At 44.5% G+C, this 21,271-nt stretch overlaps 1 protein-coding gene across 1 annotated transcript; it reads right to left on the bottom strand.

Moving 5' to 3' along the window:
- Positions 1 to 78: 78 nt before the first annotated feature.
- On the bottom strand, positions 79 to 20,234 carry FAAH (fatty acid amide hydrolase). The gene is made up of 15 exons (XM_081009416.1): positions 19,927 to 20,234; positions 17,158 to 17,271; positions 15,800 to 15,943; positions 14,678 to 14,811; positions 12,369 to 12,575; positions 11,646 to 11,686; positions 10,856 to 10,980; positions 9,345 to 9,470; positions 8,498 to 8,595; positions 7,343 to 7,442; positions 6,512 to 6,552; positions 5,474 to 5,513; positions 2,815 to 2,923; positions 418 to 563; positions 79 to 315 (listed from the first exon to the last, which is right to left on the bottom strand). Exons 1-15 carry the CDS (start codon positions 20,092 to 20,094, stop codon positions 187 to 189), a joined length of 1,722 nt encoding a protein of 573 aa, XP_080865542.1. The 5' UTR covers positions 20,095 to 20,234; the 3' UTR covers positions 79 to 186.
- Positions 20,235 to 21,271: the final 1,037 nt, after the last annotated feature.

Raw genomic sequence — 21,271 nt, 5'->3', positions numbered from 1 at the left:
CGAAGTTTTGAAAGAAGATGAACTATCACCCCTGCTGCGTTGTTGCAGCAAGCCCACAAATGACCACCAGACACAAAAGCACCTCAGTTATTTAATCAAAATAGGCACAGACAAGTCCATGGTTATTATGGGCCTTCCCAGGCGCAGGCCGCAGCTTCCCGTCATATCAGTTTTGCAATATGTCATTCAATTCTTGTTTGATTTCTCTCGGGTCAGTTTCTCCACTTCCTTCATGAACCGGAGGCACAGCTCATCTTGCCATGGTAAAGCTACACACTGGACGGCCACAGGGAGTCCCACAGCCCCTTGCACTGCCTGCAGGGACAGAACAAGGGAATAAGGTTTTTTTCCTACCAAATAATGGCTTCTGATGCCCACTACAAAGCAGTTGCTTCCAAAACCAACATGGTGACAAACCTTCGCAAAGACCTTGTCCCACATATCATTAAAGTGCCCTCTGAAACTCTTCAGCTCCTCCTCATCCTCCTCTGTCACCGACGTGACAGGCACCACCCCGGCGGGGAAGTCCAAGTAGTTATACAAGATGGTGTAACTGGCTCCCACTGCAGAGTCAAAAGGACAGGTTAAAACTTTTAAGTATAGATAAGGGCACCTGGTCAAATCTCTTTGGCACTTTATCTAATCCCTCTACAGCAGAAAGTGCTATACGATTCACCACTACGAGTCCTACATGATAGATTCTCCTCCTCCTCCTTTTACTGGTGAGAAGACCGACTGGAGAAATCAAGACTTCTCTCAAGCAATGAAACATGGGCCACTTCATGGGACTTCTCCATGCCAGTGGCCCTCAATAAGAGACTGCAACATCTTTCTGGAGACTTCCCATGGGATCAGATTGGCCCATACATAGTAAGGCCCTGACAAATGTTACAGGGGAAGCACCCACTGAACACATGAGGGGATGTAATCAATGCAGCGCTATGCAATCGTTCCATCAGCACAAGGGTTCCTCCTTGTGCAGCATAATATTCTCATTCTTTCTCTTCCTCCTTCCCCCAAATCTGTCCTACGTGATTCCCCAACCCTCTGGAGCATATTTCAGGAAGGTGCATGGGGCAAGAAGGGTGAGAAGTCCCATTGCACCAGTGGTCATCTTCGTGCTAATTCAACAAGTTTGTTGAACACCACCAAAGCTGAATTACACTAGCACTGCCACCATGCAACTGAGACAGGTGTTTGACAAGAACATGGGCCACTACTGCAAGCTCTCATCTACACAATTACTCCAGCACACAAGTACACTTGCTCTCACAAAAGGGGTATAGATTCTCAATTATTCTAAAGCTAGAGCTAGCATGGGAAAAACCCTCCCACCCATCCAAGCCCAGCTGCAACCCTTGTGACAAGTTGCTGTGAACCCATGGGCTTTCAGATGCTGCTGGATTCCAGCTCCCATCAGCCCCAGTCAGCATGGTCAGGGATAATGGGAGTTGTAATCCTACATCTGGAGGGGCACAGCTACCCCACCCTGTCTTAAAGCATGCTGCTACACAATTTCTGACTTGGCCTGAATCATCTTACTGCATTTTTACATTTATATTTGGAGATGGAGCAACATCAGATGCACTCATAGCAAAGGGCTTGGTAAGGCCACTTCCGCCATAAGAGGAGGTGGTGTTGCGGGTTCTCACATCCCTCCCCGTGCGCAAAGGGTGGGTGGCCAGCCCTGCGCGGTTGGGGTTTCCCGGCTGCGTCAATGGCCAGGCCAGCCAATCCAGTCGGTCAGGGGGTGTGGCCTGCCCGTTAAAGGCAGGGCGCAGCCGGGAGATCTCTCTCTTTTGGCTTCCAGTGCTGCATCCTGGCAACTATCCAATTGTTTTGACTGCTCCTCAGTCACTGATGTAAGTCCCAGCTGAGACTTGGGCTACTTTAAAAGAAAGGCAAAGGACAACTGTTCTTGAGTCTGATGACTATCAAGTTTCAATCAAGGAGTGGTTAAAGAAAACTGCTTACAAGCAAAACTGGAGCAAAGAAACCATTTCCCAAGGCTGCATGACAAAAGCCCCTCTTCAGGCATCCTACATTAGGGTTCAGTCAGCAGGTGAGGGAGGACAGCAGCGATGACCAGGTTAGCTATGCTCACTTCTGCCTGGTTGCTGTTCCAGTCACCTGCCATGCATTGGAAGCCAAACTTCAGAAGCAGTGAGCCTCCTGTACTCAGATAGGCTCTCTGCGGTTTTTTAGAAGCTTTGACAAGAAGGCTCTCCACTTTGGAAGATCACTCTCCAAGCTTGTGGAGGGGGGCAGAGCCAATGGCCTCCCTTGAGTGTTTGCTTAACCACTAATGTAGAATGCTTGGTGACAACCAGAGAGATATTTGCTCTCCATTATGTTTTGTTTGCAATTCCCTACTCAACAGTGACTTAGAGAAGAAGTACTAATACACTGAATGTATTTCCTATCAGGGGTTTTTTTTATTATTGCATTGCTCTCTTGTACATTCAGTTAGAAGTACAGAAGTACCATCAACCTCCTCTTCAGGCTGAGAAGATCTTCTGCGAAGAACATGAATGCCACTACACATCACCCAAGCATATGTGCCTTTTAAGTAGGAATCTATTGCTGCTAAGCCACACTGACTCATAAAAGGGGGTCAGGTTGTGCAACAAGATATACTGTACATCCAGTCCCCAGAGTATTGTCTGGACAATAAAGAGGCTTCTGTGAACACAAAGGTTGACCATTCTTGGCTTACAGCATCAGAATCCAGTGCAAGTTGCAGTATACATGAAAGTACTCCAACATATACCAGTGCCCTCTGGAGACTTCATTTCCCATGCAATGTGGAATTACCTGACAGTCTCCCAGGTAACCCAATCTTAAAAGCAGGACCCAGGACAGGACAAAGCACCACATCTAGATCTAGCCTCCTCCATTCACCAATGAATTCCTGGCAGTATTCCTAAGAGGGGAGAATAGTTAAAAACAAAAACAAAAAAACAGCAGCAGCAGCAACAGGCATACTTCAGCATGAGTGGCTGCACATGACTGGCAGCAAACAAGAATCTAACCGGAAGAACTAAGCATGGCCCGACCTCCAGGGGGCCGCTAGGGGCGCATTGGAAGATGGCCGACAATACCATCTCTCCGGCTCACACGAGGTAATTAAGAGGCTAATGATGGGAGTAATTAGCCTCCCGGGTTTTCCCAGGGGATGGGAAAATGCTGCCTTGTCCGCGGATGCCTATAAATCACCCCTGAATTCAAAAGAAGGATGGGGTAGGGGCACTGGACAGAAAGCCCTCGAGTGAGTTTTTGGCTCTCCCTGACGCCGCTTCTGATCGCGATCCTAGTTGCATTGCTCAAGATAAACAATTGGAGAAGAGTAAATGCACATGTTTCGAGCGAAGGAAAGGGAGTATTGATTGCTAATTAAATTGACCTCTGAGAAGCTGAGTGACGGGTTGGATTGAACAGAAGATTACATCAAAGAATCACAGCTATGTCAGTATGTTGAAATGGAGCGGAAAGGGGGGGGAACTTTCCCTTTTTTTATATGATTTACTTAACAACCCCTCCCTAAGAAGAACTATCACACGACTGATAGCAAGTGAGATGGGAAAATAAACGGTGTGGAAATAAAATTATTAACTAAAGGCTTTGTTTTGCAGAAGATCTGGAAAGGAAACGAAAAGCTTTTGGATGACGCAGTTCTAATTGGGAACCACCATTATGAGACAAACTTTGTTGCAGGATTTACGGTCAAGGGGGGAGGAAGCCACGCTTTTGTTATCATATCTGAATTCTACGTTTGATCTGGCAAGAACTCCCCTGAAAAGACTGATGTATGGAGAAACTGATCTGGGAAAGTTAACGAGCAGACGCCTAGACTGTATCTTATGGGAACTGCTGAAATGGCATCTGCCATTTGAACAGGACTTTTGGATCAGCGGGAAAATCCACACAAGACTATAATAATGTTTGCTTCAACTCGCTTGTGGAGATAATCTCAGAGGTTATAAAGAAAGAAGTTTGCTTCAACTCGCTTGTGGAGATCATCTCAGAGGTTATAAAGAAAGAAAGAAAATGATAACAACAAGAAGACTGGAAGACGGGATTTGTAAAGGATAACAACAAAGAGATGGAGAGATGGGACTTGTGAACATCAAAGCAGCAGAAATATGAGAGGATTGGACCCTTTCTGAACTCGAAGCATGGGTACCCCCAACAAAAATTTAAAATTCGGCTAAATATTTGGAAATATTTGGAGTTTATTATATATTGGTATAATTTGGAACTAATGTGATATGATTGGTTTGTCAACTGGAAATTTAATAAAAATTATTAAAAAAAAAAAAAAAAAAAAGCATGGCCTGACCTCCAAAATTCCTGTTAAGTGAATGGCAGGATCCAAGCATCAAATCAAGCATGAACATAGTGACATTCTCTCCAAGGCAGCAGAAATGGGGATGTTGGGGAGAGGAGAGTACCCTGGAGTCGCACAGAGTTTGAAGCAGGAATCAACTGCTTTGGGCTCGCTTGTGATAAAAAGCAGCAATCAAAAGCCTTACTTAAATAAAGCCCTTTAAAGTTGCATGTTTCTAAAATCCTCTGCAACTGTCACTTCTGCTGCAGCCACATGGAGAGATGACATTTTAAGGGGGGCTTGGAAAGCAGCAGCAATTTCTGATAAGGAATCACCAGCAAGCCATTTTGTTAGTGCCCTTGCAGCTTGAGTCCTCTTCAAGGACACAGTTCAGAACTCTGGAGAGCAGCCAAGACCTGCCATATTGGGGTCAGCCTCCATAGGTCCTCTCCACCCAATTTCTTCTCTACCAGATGTGGCCACAGGAGCAAAATATGCAGTCCCTCTTCTCTGCACATGTTCACATTTGGATGTAAGAACATAGGACGGTGCCTTAGATTAAGTCAAGCATCTGGTCTCACCCAGCAGTGACTCCCTGGGGCGTCAGATGGTTGTTTTCTCTTAGCCCTACCTGCAGAAGTCAGGGATTGAGTGTGTATTCTGTTAGAGCTTTAGAACTTTTAAAGCTCTGGGGTGGACCAAGATGATATAGAGCAATTCAGATGCCAAAGTGACAAAATGAAGTTCATGACTAATAATACACTGCAGTTGTAACTCTGTTAGCTCCAAGGATGTTCTTTGCATGACAGACACTCCAGTATTGTCTTTTTACACTGATTTCAATGTACAGCATTATTTAAAACGGAAGGAAGATTTTGTATAAAACTATGTCAGAACTAGACCTCACTTGGGTACATTACTGGGGGAAACAGCTGCAGAAGGCTATGTGAGTAAGCCTAGAAACTTGGCTGGATTTTCATATTACAATCTGAAATAAAACAGATATTGTAATATTTCTCATAGGTAGGAAGATTTTGGTCCAAGGCTGACAAAGGTTATAATAGCCTTTCCCATAAACTTCTTGGGACATTTATGGAGCTTGAAATACTCTTAACAACAACAACAAAAACCCTAAAAGGAAATTACCTCAATTTCCCTGTGAAGTTCCCAAAGCTCTTTCACAGACCTGAAAATTCAAAAAGAAGCTGCAGGTGAATGAGAAATTGGTGAATTCAGCCTTTATGCTCATCATTTGTACCAAGATGGTGCCTTCCAGGTGTGGCAGACTACAACTCCCATCAGCATGGCCAAATGTGAGGATGGGGTTGTAATCCACCACAGGAGCTAGTCACGGCCTATGCTATAGGCAAAACTACACAATACCCAAACAATATTTGGTTTGCTAAGGTAGCATATATGGGACTGAGGGGGCATTCGTAAGGAAGCAGGGATGAATGGTACAAAACCCCATCCATGCTCATGAATCCACCTGTGCCTCCATCAAACTAGGTCACACATCCAAACTCCAGTGACCAGGGTTGATTCCCATTTTAAAGATTTGCTGAGGAGGAATTAAAAAGTAACCAGGGAGGGTTGAGCACCTTCCTAGCTCCCGCCTCAGTTCCCCCCTAAATGCACCAACCTATATTTGCACCACAAGGGCAGCAGGGAGCAGTGATTAGAAACTGCATTTCACCCCCTTAATATACTATTGTGCATTTTTAAATTTTAAAAATTAAATTTATTATGCTTTTTTTAAAAAGGCAGCTATTGTACATTTAAAATTTAGACTGCATTTTTCCAGAAAAGCTAAAGGAACTACTTTTCAGTAGGCATGCATAGAAATGCACTGCTAAGACTCCTGCACCAGAACTCAGTGAGGCCATATGAAAAGCCAACCCCAATCTGCTTTGATCTCTGCTGAAATTTGCAAGCACTGGAAACTTGCCATCACCTGGACCTTCACAGAAGTTACTTAGATCAGGTAGCGTGTGGGGAGGGGGCAGAAATCAGCAGGCAGGGAAAGTGGAGAACCAAGTTCAAGTAGGAAACAAGTGGGAATTGTTGCCGTTCTCGTCTTTCCACTGTAGTTGGGGGTTCAAATGGGACATGAACAACATAGCTGCTAGCAATGCTAGCATATGAAAGCTGTAAGCCCACCACACCCCCATCCTGAAGCCTTACCTCTCATTCATGCTTGTCAGCATTTTGGAAATACGAAGACTCTAAGGAAACAAAGAAAGGACTGATAGGCTTTGAGCTGAAAATGCCCATTACATAAACACATTATGGTCAAACAGAAGTGTACCTTCCATCTAGGAGGTATAGCATTATTTTTTTTATTATTAAGTAAATAAATCATCCTTCACTAGTGGGTCCCAGGGTGGGTTACATGAATTAAAAATGTTAAAAACTGTTTTTTTTAAAAAAAACCACAGTCACAGGAATAGAGTGGATCCTGAAAGCACACAAAGTCAAAGGTAAAGAAGTGTGTCTTCAGCATTCCATTGCACTGAAATGCAGTGCTAATCAGAACTGTTGCTGTCAGCTAGCCAGCTGCATGCGTTGCTGCACTTAGCAGAAAAACACTCCCGGCAGCCAGCCATAAATTCCTTTCTTTATTTTCTTCTGACAAGATTACATGCAGAATAAACAAAGCGACCCGTCTCTCATGACGCGTTGCTCTAACTACTTTCTCTTTTCCCTCTCCCTCGAGACCAACAGAGCCAACGGCTCAACCCCTTCCGTTTTCCCCTGTGACATGGATCCCCCTCTCTCTGAAGCACCCCTTCCTCCCCAGACTCACTATCCTCTTCTCTGTCTTCTGAGGAGGACTCAGTACTGAGCAGTGGAGATCGTTCCCTGTATCCTCTAATTCTTTCCTCCCTCGCTGCTTGCAGTTCCCTGACAGAGTCCCATTCACCAGGACTAAAAAATCCCTTCTCAAAAAGTGCCAACAGCCATAGGCTGCCTTCTTCAGCAAATCAAGACAGCAGCTAGAGAAGGGGAACTTACTATTGGCTTGACAATGCAGGATAGGAGGCTTCGAAACCAATTTGGCAACTTTGCTAGAAGCACCAATTCCTTTGCTTTGGGATCCGCAGACTCCCCTTTGCTGAAAGGCAACCAAAACAATTAGGTTACACAACCCTGAGTGAATTTTATGTTATCCAAACCTTCAGCCATTTCAGCTCCACAGAACCATCAGCCATGGCTACTGATGTTCAGAATGGAACACTGATCCCTTCTTGTCTGACACGCAGAGGCATTCACTGTGGGTTATATGTTGCATATAGAGTATGTGACCATTCAAAAATGTTTTCAGTGGTCCTTAATGTTTTTGTTTTACGGTGGTACCTCGGTTTTTGAATGTAATCTGTTCCAGAAGATCGTCCGGCTTCTGAAACGTTCAAAAACCGAGGCACAAAGGGCCGTCTGCAATTTCCATTGAGAAAATTGAAAAACATGTAGCAGAAGCTGTTTGACTTCCAAGGTGCATTTGAAAACGGAAGCCATTACTTCTGGGCTTCCGGCATTCGAAAACTGAAATGTTTGGCTTCCGAGACGCTTGAAAACTGAGGTACCACTGTATTTCTGATCACACTGTTCTGCTGCCCTGCTGTTTGCCATCCTGACTCTTGGGAGAGAAAGGACAGAATGGAAATTATAATGCTGCACAATAACATTAAAAAAAAATACTTTTATTTGCATCAGGTAAAAATCCTGATGGTTTTCTTTTTCTTTTTTTCTTTTTTACTATGCTTTGCTATGTTTTATATATACTGTAAGCTGACCAGAGTGGCTGGGAAAACATAGCCAGATGGGCTGGGTATAAATATTTATTATTATTATTATTATTATTATTATTATTATTATTATTATTCCCCTTGTCCACCATGCAGCAGAAAGAACTCTGAAACACAGCAGGATAAAGAGAACAGAAAGGAAAGAAGAAGCAGTGACCTCACCAAGAAAGGTATGAGCGAGATGCTTAGCTAAGTAGCCAATGTGAAAAATGGAAGCAGGATCTTGCTGATGAGTACATGATGGTGAAAGCCTTTGCACCCAAAGTAAGGTAAGTAACCAATCTTCTTCTTCTTCTTCTTCTTGGGGTTTAATGGTGTGGGTGCATATACACATGCCAGCATTTATACATACAGGAATACTTACAAGCCTTCTAAAAAAGTGGCACAGCCATCAGCAAACAAGCCCTTGGCAGAAATGCTACACATGAAATCATCTATGCGGCAGGGCTTAAAGGGGACCAGCTAGAAAAGGAAAGCGAGAGTGCAGGATGAGAATCTTTCTCTCTGTAATGCCATACAAAGGTAAACTTCTGACTTGCAAAAAAAAAAATAAAAAAAAATCACTCATTCATTCTTCACGGAAAGCATTTTGCAAGAACAGCAGCCAGCCTTCCTGGCAGTGTTAACTACAGCAAGTTCTAGAGAAGGAGGCAGATGTTGTTTCTTTCAAACAACCCTCAACTGGAGCTATTTCTTACTGCCCAGATTCTGGCATTCTAGAGAAATTGGAGAAGTTTCAAAATTTTCTCCCCAAATCATGTGGTGAAAAGAAAAGAAGTAAAATATCCATCCCCACTTAAATGAAAGGTTTCTATATGCGGCTATGCTTGAGGTTAGAGCAGTGAAGAATACCGAGTCTAAAACCAGACACAAATAATCATCATGTATTGTCCATGTTCAGGTCTAGGATCAGCAGATAGCTTATGAAAATGGGAGGCATTAAAGTTAGCATAGTGCAGCAAATCACAACCCCACCTTATCATGGCATACTGGTCATTCTGAGTTCTCATTCTTTAAGATGTAAAGCACCACAAAAAAAGGAAAAAGGAAAAAGGAAACACATTTAAGGACTTTTTTCTTCTTCATTAAAATATGACTGACTTTCTACTTCTTAGCCACCCCATCTTCTCTTGCCCAGGACATCAATGGAATTCTAGGTGGTGGTGGTGGTGGGGAGGGGGGTGTTTGTAGGTGTGGAGACAGATACATACCGTGTGGCCAGCCTTTTCCAGAAGTTGCTTGGTTTCTAGTACAGCCCGTCTCATGGAAGGGCTTGCCATAGTGAAGGAATCTGTGACATAGTAACCTATCCGGAGGGGCTGAGAACTGGAGTACACCTAGATAAAATGATCACAAGGTTAAGAGAACAGTTTGGAAATCAAAACTTAACATAATCATTTTGGAGTCTTTAAAGACAGATGCACTAGATCAAGCTCTTAAGTGTCGACATCTTATCCTCCAAAGAATCCTGGGAGCTGTAGTTCACCATCCACTGAACTACAATTCCCAGCACCCTTAAACTACAGTTCCCAGGATTCTTGGGGACGGGTTTGTGCTTCAGATCTATGGTCTGAATGCAGCCCCATTCTCTACTAGTCAATGATATTTCTCAGAATAATCCCATATCCATGCCAAGAGAAAGCATCTTGAAAATCTGAATTCCCAGTGTACCTTAAGCAATGATTGCACTACATCTGCACAAGTCTACTTTTCCCAATAGGTGATGTTGTGCCATTTTCTACCTGTTTCTGTAGGGAGGAATGTATCTGAAGAACACTGTTATGCAGTTTCTCATGTAAGTAAGACCCTTCATTTTCCCTCACAAGCTTGTGGGAATAGGATGAAGACTAGGGAGGCTTCCGGTCTGATCCAGAAGGATTTACATGTTGTTCTTAACCTCTTTCACCCCACAATACCCTTGCCCTCAGCACAGACAGTCAGGAATATAGGTCCAATGTTCACAGACACCCCCTCCAGACTAGAATAGACTAATAAACTGCACAATCTGGGATGGCAGCAGAACTTAAAATATGAGCCAGAGCTGCCTGCTAGATCTTACTTTAAAGTGCCAATGCTGTGTGAGGTACTAATATGGAATGCATCCTCCGAGCGTATGAAGAGAGCCTGTTGCATCTCATCACAGCACACTCCAACACACCTGGGATTAGGGTGAAGGTTTCTAGGACAGAGGATATAACATTCCCCATAGAAGTGAGCACCAGAACCTCCATTTTATGAAGCTCAAGGTTTGCACTGCAAGGAAAGCTCTCTTATTCCTCTCGGACCTTAGTCACCCCAGTTCTTTCAAGGTACAAAGGGGGTCCATGCCAACTAGCCTCATCTCCTCCCCATGTCCAGCCTGGACATCTGCAGAGAGGCAGCCCTCATGCATATATAAGCTGCGCCCATGAAGGATCACTCCCTGCAAATGTTTGTGCTGTACACACAGATCCCAGGTTTGGGGCTAGTCATAGAATCATAGCCAAATTGCACGGGTAAAGGATTTAGACAAACCCCTCCCCCCAGTGGTTCAGCAACTAAATAAATGTCTGTCAGCAGTGAACACTGTATGTTAAACTCTTGAGCATCAGTACATAAGGTGTTGTTTTTTTAATCCCACATATTGGAAGTGGCCCACAAGGAAGGTCAGAGCAATGTTACTGCTTTCACCATGCATCTGATTATCATAAAAAGGAGGGTGCCTTTTCCTTCAGCCTCTCACCTGCTCATTGAAGGGGAGGGGAGGCACTGTGGGATCCAGCCGGAACATTTCATTGCACAAGAGAGCTCTTAAGCAGAGAGCTAAGCTGTCAACGTCTTTCGCCATTGGCCCTATGCCAGCAGTCGCTGGAATAAAAAATAAAAGAGAACAAGTCTTGACAATAGGATCATCTTTCAAAACAGGGAAAACACTTCTGGGAGCAAGGCATCATGGGGATCAGAGCACTAACTGAAGCTCTTTTCACTACAAAAAGCAAGTAAGAAGAAATCCAGTAAAAGCTAACTCATAACAAATTGCCCTGCTGTCTAACGCCCCTTTGGAATCTCTTCACCATTCAATAAACAATGAAAACTGAAGCCTTTAAAAAAAAACCTGATATCTGAAAAGCAAATTAAATACTACTGTAAAGGGACTTATGGAAGAAGCTGGTCAGTTATTTATTACAGGAAGGGTGTGGGCTACGTGCAGACCTCAACACATAGACCTTTCTTGCTAGAATTTCCACATCTGCTGCCACTCAAAAACCTCTTCAATTTTTAAAAAGCTTCTGGTCCTCATGACTGAAGATTTCTACTTCAACATGACAGCAAAATATCAACACACATCCCTAACAGCATGTTTTTAGAACTCATTTTGCATTTTTTAAAAGGATGACAAGGTAGAGTGTTGTTGTTTTTTAAGAAAAAAGTGTATAAAGTTGGGTTAACCCATTACTATGTAAGAATTCAAAGCTACCACATTTTCACCACCTTGACATCTTACTCTTTCCAAGCAAATGATAATCACCAACCTGATTTCTGCCCACGAATGCTTGGTATAACTCCTTTTTTGCTGTGAAAAGATCACCAGAGAAGATGTTTCAGCACAGCTTTCAGGGTTGCTGGTTTCCAACACCTAAGTTTCCACTGTGTTCTAACAGGGAATCTATTCCCAGACGCCAGCAGAGATGCTGCTTCTCACCCCTTTGAGAGTTCTCTCCACTGAAGAAGGGATAAATCTTAGCCAGCAATCTAGCACATCCCATTAAAGGAAAATCTCAAAAGGCCTTTTGTCCAAGCAGGGAAAAGTTGAGAGACTGGCAGAGTAAATCCCATTAAGTTCAATGCAACTTACTCACAGATAAGAGAGCATAGGATTGCTGCCCATTTCGAAAGTGCACATCAGTAAAAGAAGAAGAAGAAGAAGAAGAAAGAAAGAAAGAAAGAAAGAAAGAAAGAAAGAAAGAAAGAATTAACTCCCCAACAAGTTTAGTGCCTGTGCAAGAACTTAAATTTGTAGCTTTCTGCTCCAAGGGTTAATAGCTTGCCTGATTCTTGGGCGCCTTCTGCCTTTATGTGTACAATGAACTTGGATCCTGCGAAGAACAGCCCCCACCAGCCCCCAAGAAAGGCTTTAGTCTATATCTATATCTATATCTATATCTATATCTATATCTATATCTATATCTATATCTATATCTATCTATCTATGTAGCTTAAATGCTGTCTTTTAAGGCTGCAAACTTGCACTGTACCTAATTCGGCCACCTGTGGTTTTGATTCCACAAATTCCACAGAAAGCAGCCGGGATACGAATGCTGCCTCCTATATCTGTACCAAAGCCCAAGATGGATCCTCCACTTTTAATAAGAGCACCTTCGCCTCCTGAAGAACCACCTGGACTTTTGGAATGATCCAGAGGATGGAGCGTCTGACCAAAGATCAGGTTGCTGCAGTCATAGCTAAAAACACAAGAGAAGACAGTCAGATGATTAAGCCACAGCTAAGTCAAATATACCTTGCCGCCCCCTATCCCAGATAGGATCCGTGCTATGGCTGCAGCTCCCTTGCCCAACCCCCTATATAAATATTTTTATTTACTTATTTCATAACACTTATGCACCACTTGATTGGATAAAACCCTCAAAGCGGTTTACAAAAAAAAAGGATAAACTCATCCATAAGATGAATCAGTAACAATCTAAGACTTTCAAAAAGTAAAATAGCAATGGACTAAAAACAGAATAAAACTTGCATCAACTTTCTAAACATCCAGGTAGGCTTGCCTAAACAAAAATGTTTTTCACAGGCACCAAAAAGTATACAGTGAAGGTGCCTGATTCATATCAATAGGCAGGGAGTTCCAAAGTGTAGGTGCCACCACACTAAAAAGTGAGGAAGACGAGGCCAGAGGGTACACACACCATCAGCTCCTGATAGAACCAGCAATGGCCTGAGAGGCTTGTCAGGGCACCTGATTCCCACCTTCCCTGGGGCTGCTGAAGACCTGTGTGCACTGAGGGAAGGCAGAACTGAGGGAGACCAGGCCACGGAGCACACATACCACTGACTCAGGTGGCTCAAGAGGACTCTGCCACTGTACTTTTGATATAATGTAGTAGTTTTAGTGTTTTAAAATTGTAACCCACCTCAGGTGCCTTGGCAGAAAGGCAGAATTATAATCCAGTGCATAAAATAAACAAATCCTGTCATTATGTTCCAGTCTCAGATATTACCCTGCCCTTTAACCACAAGAATTCATGAGGCACCTAACAAAATATGGAGTCAGAACAAACCCTTTTAAACACCAAGAAAATGAAACAGTCAGGAATTGTCTAATGAAGCATGATGCAAGTTACCAATCCTCTCATTACCACAGAGCTGCCCATCACAACAAAAGGGTTGGGTGGACAGTGGGTTGAGAGAGAAGGTGGGGTCATATACCACTTGACAAGCAGGAAGCAACTATTCCACAGCTATTCAGAGGCTGATTTCAAGAGAAAACAAAGCTATAGAGAGCTCTGGAAAAGTCTTGTTGCCTAGCTAACAAAACCACTTGCCACACTCCACTGCAATCACAACAATGCCCAACAGTTTAAATGCTTAAAAGAACAAAAAAAACAACCCACATTTGTGATTGTTTCTAGAAGGCCCATTATAAACCATATGGGTGCAGTTTTGCAGCATTCAGTTCATAACTTCTGTCTGACAGCATTTGTTTCATCTTCTATTTATCCACAGAAAAGTGCTTTCACACATCACATAGTCATCCCAGGCTTCTGATGTCTGAAAACACCTATTGAGTTTAAAGAATCAGAGTAATCTAGCCCAACCTCTTGCCAATGCACAATATCTATAGACTGGAGTTATTGATATTAGAATTCTTAACACTCACAATACTGTGAGCATGCAAAGTAAGAAGTTTCCTCTGATATATGCACCACTCAGAGAGGCCAGCAAGCAAATGGGGAGAGTTTAAATTCCCTCTTTCACTTACTCTTCTTCCTAGAATAACAGGCTCGAGCAAATAAACTGAACAAGAGCTACTCTCTGGCAAAAGGAACAGAAACAAGTGTAGTTTATTGTTTCTTAATGGAGGCTCAGTTAACTTACATAAAAATAAAACTTCATTAAAGCATAGAATCAGAGTTGGGAAGTATCTCAGAGGTCATCTAGCTGCCCCCACCTGCCCCTTGCTGATCAAGGAAATCCATTGCTACCTGGTTTTTTAAGCAGTCTAGGTGACCACCTAAGGAAGGCAAGCCCACCCCCTTTCTGAGGCCATCTGTTCCACAGATGAATAGCTCATACCATCAGGAAGTCCTTCCCAATGTTCAGCCAAAATCCTCTTTCATTTAATTTGAACCTGTTAGCTCTGGATCAACAGAGAAGAAAAATTTTGCTCTACCATTTACAGTATGTGACTTCAAACATTTGGCTGTCATGTTGCCCCTGAATTATCTCTTCTACAGGTGAACCATATTCAACTCCTTTCCTCATAGTATTTGTTATTTGTGTAAATGCCCACACAGAAATATAGCAAAGGGGGGATTATATGATTTACCTCAATAAAGACTGAGGAACATTGGTTTTTACAAATGGAATTGCTCCTTGATGTTTCAACACCTGAATGACAACCGCATCTGTTGCTGCAGGCAGGTTGAGATGCTTCACCAGGCCCAGTGTGGAGTCATGGCCCTGGGGGTGGGGTGGGGAAGAGAACAGAGTTAAGATATCTGGTTCCTACCCCAGATCCTTCAGATATCAAACAGTAATGCTGCCTGCAGTATAAGTCACAATGCTCTTTCACATATGAATTGGCTAGTAATATTCCTGATGATGGAGAGTTATATCCATGGAGAAATTTGAAGCGAGTATCAGTTGTATCCAACATGGCTACGTTCATGTCAACATGTACACTAGAAGGCTAACAGGTCAGTCCCACTGCCACGGTTCAGTAGGGTTTCCCCTCCACAGGATTCTAGCACAGCAATTGGTTTTGTAAAGGAATTGACCCAGCAAAAGATAATGCTCCACTACGTGCAGGAGGGCATTCGCAACCAAACACATATCTCCTACTACAATGCAACTTGAAAGAGGATCTTCTGCAAGTGATGGGGCTGGATCTTGGCACATATGAAAGCAATTAGAAGACTGATCATCACATCAAATTATGGAAGCTCCACTATGCAACTGCCATGTCACACTGAAAAACTGCCCCCGAATTAGGAACAGCACATCATTCTGAATGAATCAGACCTCAAGGAATGGGATCCAAGGAGGGTTGTCATACATCCGGAATTTCCTGGACATACCCAAAATACTGCAGTCAGAAGCAGTGTCCGGGCAGGAATCAGCAGAAATGTCCAGGAAAATCCAGTTGTATGACGACCCATTATGTGTGCCGCTTTTCCTTAAAAATAGCTTTAAAAGGTCAACAACTTTGGCCAAAACCAACTTTTGTGCCCTGATTTTCACTTTCTGAAATATGGCAACCTTAGATCCAAGTCTCATTCTGCAAAAAGTATAGACGTCATGCTACAATGCCAATCCCACCCTGCCCCTCAGATTCTGCAGGATAGGAAGTTTGCCTCAGCAATTTTTCTAAGACATGGTTTCTCTACAGATTTACTGGTTTGACACATGAGCACAGGGCATTGTTGCCCATGGCCAAGATTGGTGGTACCTTGCAGTCAATGGAGTCCTTGATGCTGATGGGAATGCCATAGAGCAAACCCTTCTTCCCCTGACTTTTCACGTGCAGAAGCTGAGACTCACAATCTTCCAGATAATCGGTCACACAGTTGATATCTCTAGTCACTTTCAAGGCCTGTGAAAAGCAGGAAAAGGCAATCAGTTAAACCCACCTTCCAAGGCCGTCTGTTCTACAGCTTAGTACCTCATATAATCAGGACATACTTCCCAGTAGTTAAGTCAAAATCCCCTTTTATGTACTTGGGAGTTTGGGTTCTACCCACTGGAGCAATAGAAATAAAGTTTCTCCAGCCCAGAGTGGCTGGGGAAATCCAGCCAGATGGGTGGGGTAGAAATAATAATAATAATAATAATAATAATAATAATAATAATAATAATTTCTCCACCATCTAATGCAACTTATCAAGTTTAATAAACAAAATGAAATAATGTGTTTGTGTGAAGGGGAGGGGTTATTGTTTTGTTTTATTATGTATCTTATGGTCTCATTTTGTATTTTGATGTTGTGAACTGCCCTGCTATCTTTGGATGAAGGGCAGTACCCAAATTTAATTAATAAATAAAAATATTTTAAGACCGCTGTCATATTGCCTCTTAACCATCTATTCTCCTGGCTAAACATAGCAAACTCTTTCAACTTTTCCTCATAGGATTGGATCAACAGGCCCCTCACTATCCTTTTCCTCCTCCTCTGGACTCTTTCCAATGAAAGTTACTTTTCAAACCAATTGGTTCAGGGTTGGAATGCAAGGGAAATCCATGTTGGCACCCTGAGCAGCAGACTGAAGTTCAGGCAAAGGATTTACAGTCTGCTATGTAGCATTTATTTGCTTGAGTGACAAAACCACTTCCGTTCCCGCTGTAGTACTAAGTCCCCAGTGGCACACAGGGAACAAATTATGTGCAAAACATTTTGAACAATATTGGCGCTATATGAACAACAACAACATAGATGCCCAACACAAAAACCTTCCAGTATTCAACATTTACAAAGCACCTAAAATTTTCTAAGCACTGTACAGGTATTATAATATACATTATACAGTGAGTTTGCAGGCAGGGTCTCATAGCCAAGATACAAGAAGTGGGCAGGGAAAGAAACTGGGGCAAATAAACAAATCCAGAAAATTGGAGCAGAGTGATTTTTCAGGCAGGGAGCAGGAACACAAGCTCCTAGCAGCTGTCAATAGACGGGCTCAGTTCCCTTTCACCCTGGATTCCCTTGAACAAAGGGCACAGTTTACCAGCCAAAACTTCACTCTGTCCATCACATTCCCTTCCCCACATTCATTTCCCATTGCTTTTGGTGAAATGTCAGCCACACCTCACCTGGTCCATGTAGGAATAAAGGACATTCTCAGGTGAGAGTGATCCATCCCTCAGTTTCCCACAGAGTTCAGGAAGAGCCAAAGACAAGATGGGTTCCGGTTTGTGACCTGGATTCTGAAGGAGAAATAGTAATAATAATAAAAAAATTAAAAACTATCAAGTCCAGTGTTGTTTTTTTCGGGGGGTACGCATATCCCTAAACATTTTGTGAATCTAAGTTTGGCCCCATTGAGGGGCAGTACTTCAATATGAGTAGGAAAATGAGAGTACCCCTAAACACTGGTCGAGTCCATTTTATATATATATATTTGGCAGTCATACTACATTGCTGACTCACACCAACTGCTTCTATAATCCCACAACATAAAAGCAAGTGCTTGTGTTTCAACACAGCAAGAGGAGGGACCCTGCTAAAACTACTTTTGTTGCACAACCTAACGCAATCCTTTGGAAAGAGTACTTGACTCGATCTGAAGATACTGATCCAAAAACCTGCTTTCAGCAACTCTCAGACGCAATTACTCATTGGCTGGTAACATGGGAGCAGCCTCCTTTGCAAGACTGATTCAGGCTTGACTGCATCCATTGCTTGGATAATAGAAGTGGTACAACTGGCAGTGTTAAAGGCCTTCCAACCAGTGGTGGAGCTACCTGCACCGGCACCTAGGAATGGCATACATCCGGGGGCGTGGCTGGTGTGCGTCCCAGGGGGCGTGGTGCACGTCCCAGGGGGCGTGGCTCACCACCCGTGGGGGCATGGCATGAATCGGGGGGGGGGGGTCACAGGGCGTGAACGGCGACCACGGGCGTCCCAGGGCATGTGTGGCGAGCACCGAGCATCCCAGGGGGCAGGGGCAGCCGCGATGGCACCCGAGGTGACCCGCTCCCCCCATCCCCACCTTCGTCTGCCAGGGCTTCCAACACTCCATCACATTAAGATTAACTGCCAGTCAGTAGAGCACTTGATGACATGGCCTGATGAATTCCTCTCTCTCTCAAAACTTGATTACATGGAGACTGGACTTGTTGTGGCCACATTGTTTCTTCACTGTTTCTTCCATTGCGCTCTGGGACAGGTACGTGACTTGCATTTCAGGGCCTTGGACTGTCCTAACCACTCTTAGCGAGGGAATCACAATCCAAGGCCACTTGTTGAGTGGAACAGTGGGTGGGGTGGCCCACACTTCCTCCCCACTCTCCCCGCCCGACAGCTGAGCACTTATGGTTGAATTTGCAACCATATGTTTAACACACATAAGATGTGATTGTGCTGTACGTCTGAATGTACACTGGGAACTTTCCAGTTCTTCGACCTAAGCTTTCTTGAGCTTGAAATCTACAACATACTTTAAAAATCATCATTATCAGCGTTGTGTAATGGTTAGAGTAGGACCATGGAGACTAAATTTCAAATCTCAATTCACTCAGGAAGCTCACTGAGCAAGTCACTTTCTCTCAATCTATTTTGAACTGTTAATTACGGTAAATAAATCCAAGCCTTTGATTGGATTGTGACACCTCAGTCACCAGCCCAGCCCAACTCACATAAGTTTAGCAAGCAAAACTTTCTTCACCATCATTCTACCACATTTCAGTGCTTGGCTGTTCTTAATACCACAAACCATGGTAAAGGACCCCTGGACCGTAAAGTCCAGTCAAAGGTTACTATGGGGTGCAGCGCTCATCTCGCTTCAGCCGAGGGAGCCGGCGTTTGTCCACAGACAGCTTTCCGGGTCATGAGGCCAGCGTGACTAAACCGCTTCTGGTGCAATGGGACACTGTGACGAGTGCCAGAGCGCACGGAAACGTCGTTTACCTTCCTGCCACTGCGGGACCTATTTATCTACTTGCACTGGCGTGCTTTCAAACTGCTAGGTTGGCAGGAGCTGGGACAGAGCAACAGGAGCTCACCCCATTGTGCGGATTTGAACCACCAGCCAAAGAGGCTCAGTGGTTTAGACCACAGCGCCACCCACTCCCACCACAAAAAGCCATGGCAGCAAAGGCAAATAGATTTCTGCAGGCATAAGCTTTTGTAGACTAAAGTTCACACTTAATATGCTTGTGTCTGGAAGTTGCCACAAAGTAATGAGTCAAGGTCAATCTAGTGGGACGTACTTCTGCCCACAAATGCAACTGTTGCACAGAACAGAGTCCATGCAACTTCTCTCTCTGCCACAGCCCTGTGAAAAGGCACAGCTGCCTTTTAGGAACCCTTAAAGCACGGGCAAACGGAATTTCTGGGGGCCACGTACCAGTGGCGCACAGATTCAGAAGTTAAAGTGAGCAGAGCAATGCATGTAAAAATTGCTTTCATACAGCAGGCTAGTTTCAGCGCGCAACACACAGATACACCCCTTCTCCATCTTCCATCCAGGAAAAGTAATTGAATATCAGAGTCCAAGGACACCTTGCAACGGGAGGAGGAGGATACGCACACTCACACACTCAATGAGATGCTGAAATAGGGCCAATAGGGGGAGCGGCTGGGAAAAAGGAGGCTTGGTGTGTGCATTCACACGCACATTGAGGACAGAGGCTTCTCACCACAGCCTTAAAGTTACAGGAGGAACCTTCGACGTTAGGGCTGCAGCTGCCTCTGCCCCGTGACCCTCCAGGGAGACAAAGCCAGCCGGTTCTTTCCGCTTCGGGGGTTTTCCGACGACCCTTGCTCGGTGCCTCCAGCTGTCCCGTCCCCCCCCCCCCCGCCCTCCAGGCAGGAATCAGGTGCGCTCAGCGAGTAGCCGCTTCCACCCCGACGCCACCTACCTGCTCTTTGAACTTTCGGGCAGCTTTTAGCATTCGCTCCAGCGCGCGCTCTCGCCTTTCTTTCGCCTCTTCCACCTTCCTCTGGACTTTCCGCCGCCGCCGCCATCTCAGCAGGAGCACCGTCGCCGCCGAGCAGCACAAGAGAGCCGAGACGAGGCTGACGCTCATCCTCGTCAGGATCCCGCGCGGCTACTGCTTCGTCCGCTACCTCCGCAGCCAGCTGACAGCTCCGGAAGGCGCGGCCTCCGCAAAGGGCGGAAACTGGATTCAGGGGCTTGAACTCCCACTCGGATTTCTCCATACACAGTGCGCCGGAAACGCATTCTGTTTTCATGCCTTCCTCCTACCCGCACCGTTAAAATCCGGGTTTTCGGATATACAGTGCTGCTGCCCGAGAACCCCCACCTGCGATTTAGAAAGGGACAAGTTTCTAGTCCGTAACGCAGCGGAGGATGGGAAGCTCTGGTGGCTGAGCGAGGCTCGCCACACGCCAAAGAGGACGGGGCTCCTGCGCCTTTAATAGTTGGGAAGAAGGAGGGATGTCAGCCGGTGTAACTCGCGTAACAAGCCCCAGCAGCTGATTTTCTCCCTTCTACGTTAAAGGTGCAGCAACCCCAGCCTCTTCTCCTCCCCTGGTCATGAGAATGAGCGTAGTCTTTTGCTCATCTAACTTTCCCCAGCTACGTAGACATCCTATGCATCCTAGAGGTATGACAGGGGTCAGGAAAGTTTTTCAGCAGGGGGGTGGGTCCACTGTCCCTCAGACCTTGTGGGAGGGCAGGACTATATTTTTTGGGGGGGGGAATGAACTTATTCCTATGCCCCACAAATAATCCAGAGATGCATAATAAATAAAAGCACACATTCTACTCATGTAAAAACAGCAGGTCCTGCAAATAACCCAGAGATGCATTTTAAATAAAAGGACACATTGTACTCCTGTAAAAACACGCTGATTCTAGGACCGTCTGGGGGCCAGATTTAGAAGGCCATTGGGCTGGATCCAGCTCCCCGGCCTTAGTTTGCCTACCCATGGTCTACGATGTACAGTGGAGAAGTGAACTTCACAGGTGTGTATAGCAGTAGTTCCTGATCAGCTAAGTACTGTTGGCCCCGTTTTTCAAAAGCCAAGCCATGGACTTTGAAAAAATATATATTTCTATGGTAGCTTTTGTTATGTGGATGGTGCAACGGACCCCTAGGATCTGTAGACTACCAACTGGAAACCACTGGGTTGTGTGTATAATCCACATAATGCAGCCCCTCTACACTTCCAAACGTAGCATGCTGAATTCTGCCAAAAAGATATGCACCAAGAATACATGAAAGCTGAAAGCATGCTAAT

The sequence above is a fragment of the Podarcis pityusensis genome (assembly GCF_964106645.2).
Source record: "Podarcis pityusensis genome assembly, chromosome: 6".
Lineage (NCBI taxonomy): Eukaryota > Metazoa > Chordata > Lepidosauria > Squamata > Lacertidae > Podarcis > Podarcis pityusensis.
The sequence above is the reverse complement of the archived record's forward strand: the minus strand, read 5'-3'. Positions and strand labels throughout refer to the sequence as shown.

Excerpts from the sequence above, each read along its gene's own strand:
- FAAH (XM_081009416.1), bottom strand. The coding sequence starts at position 20,094 with ATGAGCGTCAGCCTCGTCTCGGCTCTCTTGTGCTGCTCGGCGGCGACG. Across the intron at positions 17,272-19,926 it reads CCCGAAAGTTCAAAGAGCAG|AATCCAGGTCACAAACCGGA; the intron begins GTAGGTGGCGTC and ends TTTCTCCTTCAG. Across the intron at positions 5,514-6,511 it reads CTGACAAGCATGAATGAGAG|GTCTGTGAAAGAGCTTTGGG; the intron begins GTAAGGCTTCAG and ends TTGAATTTTCAG.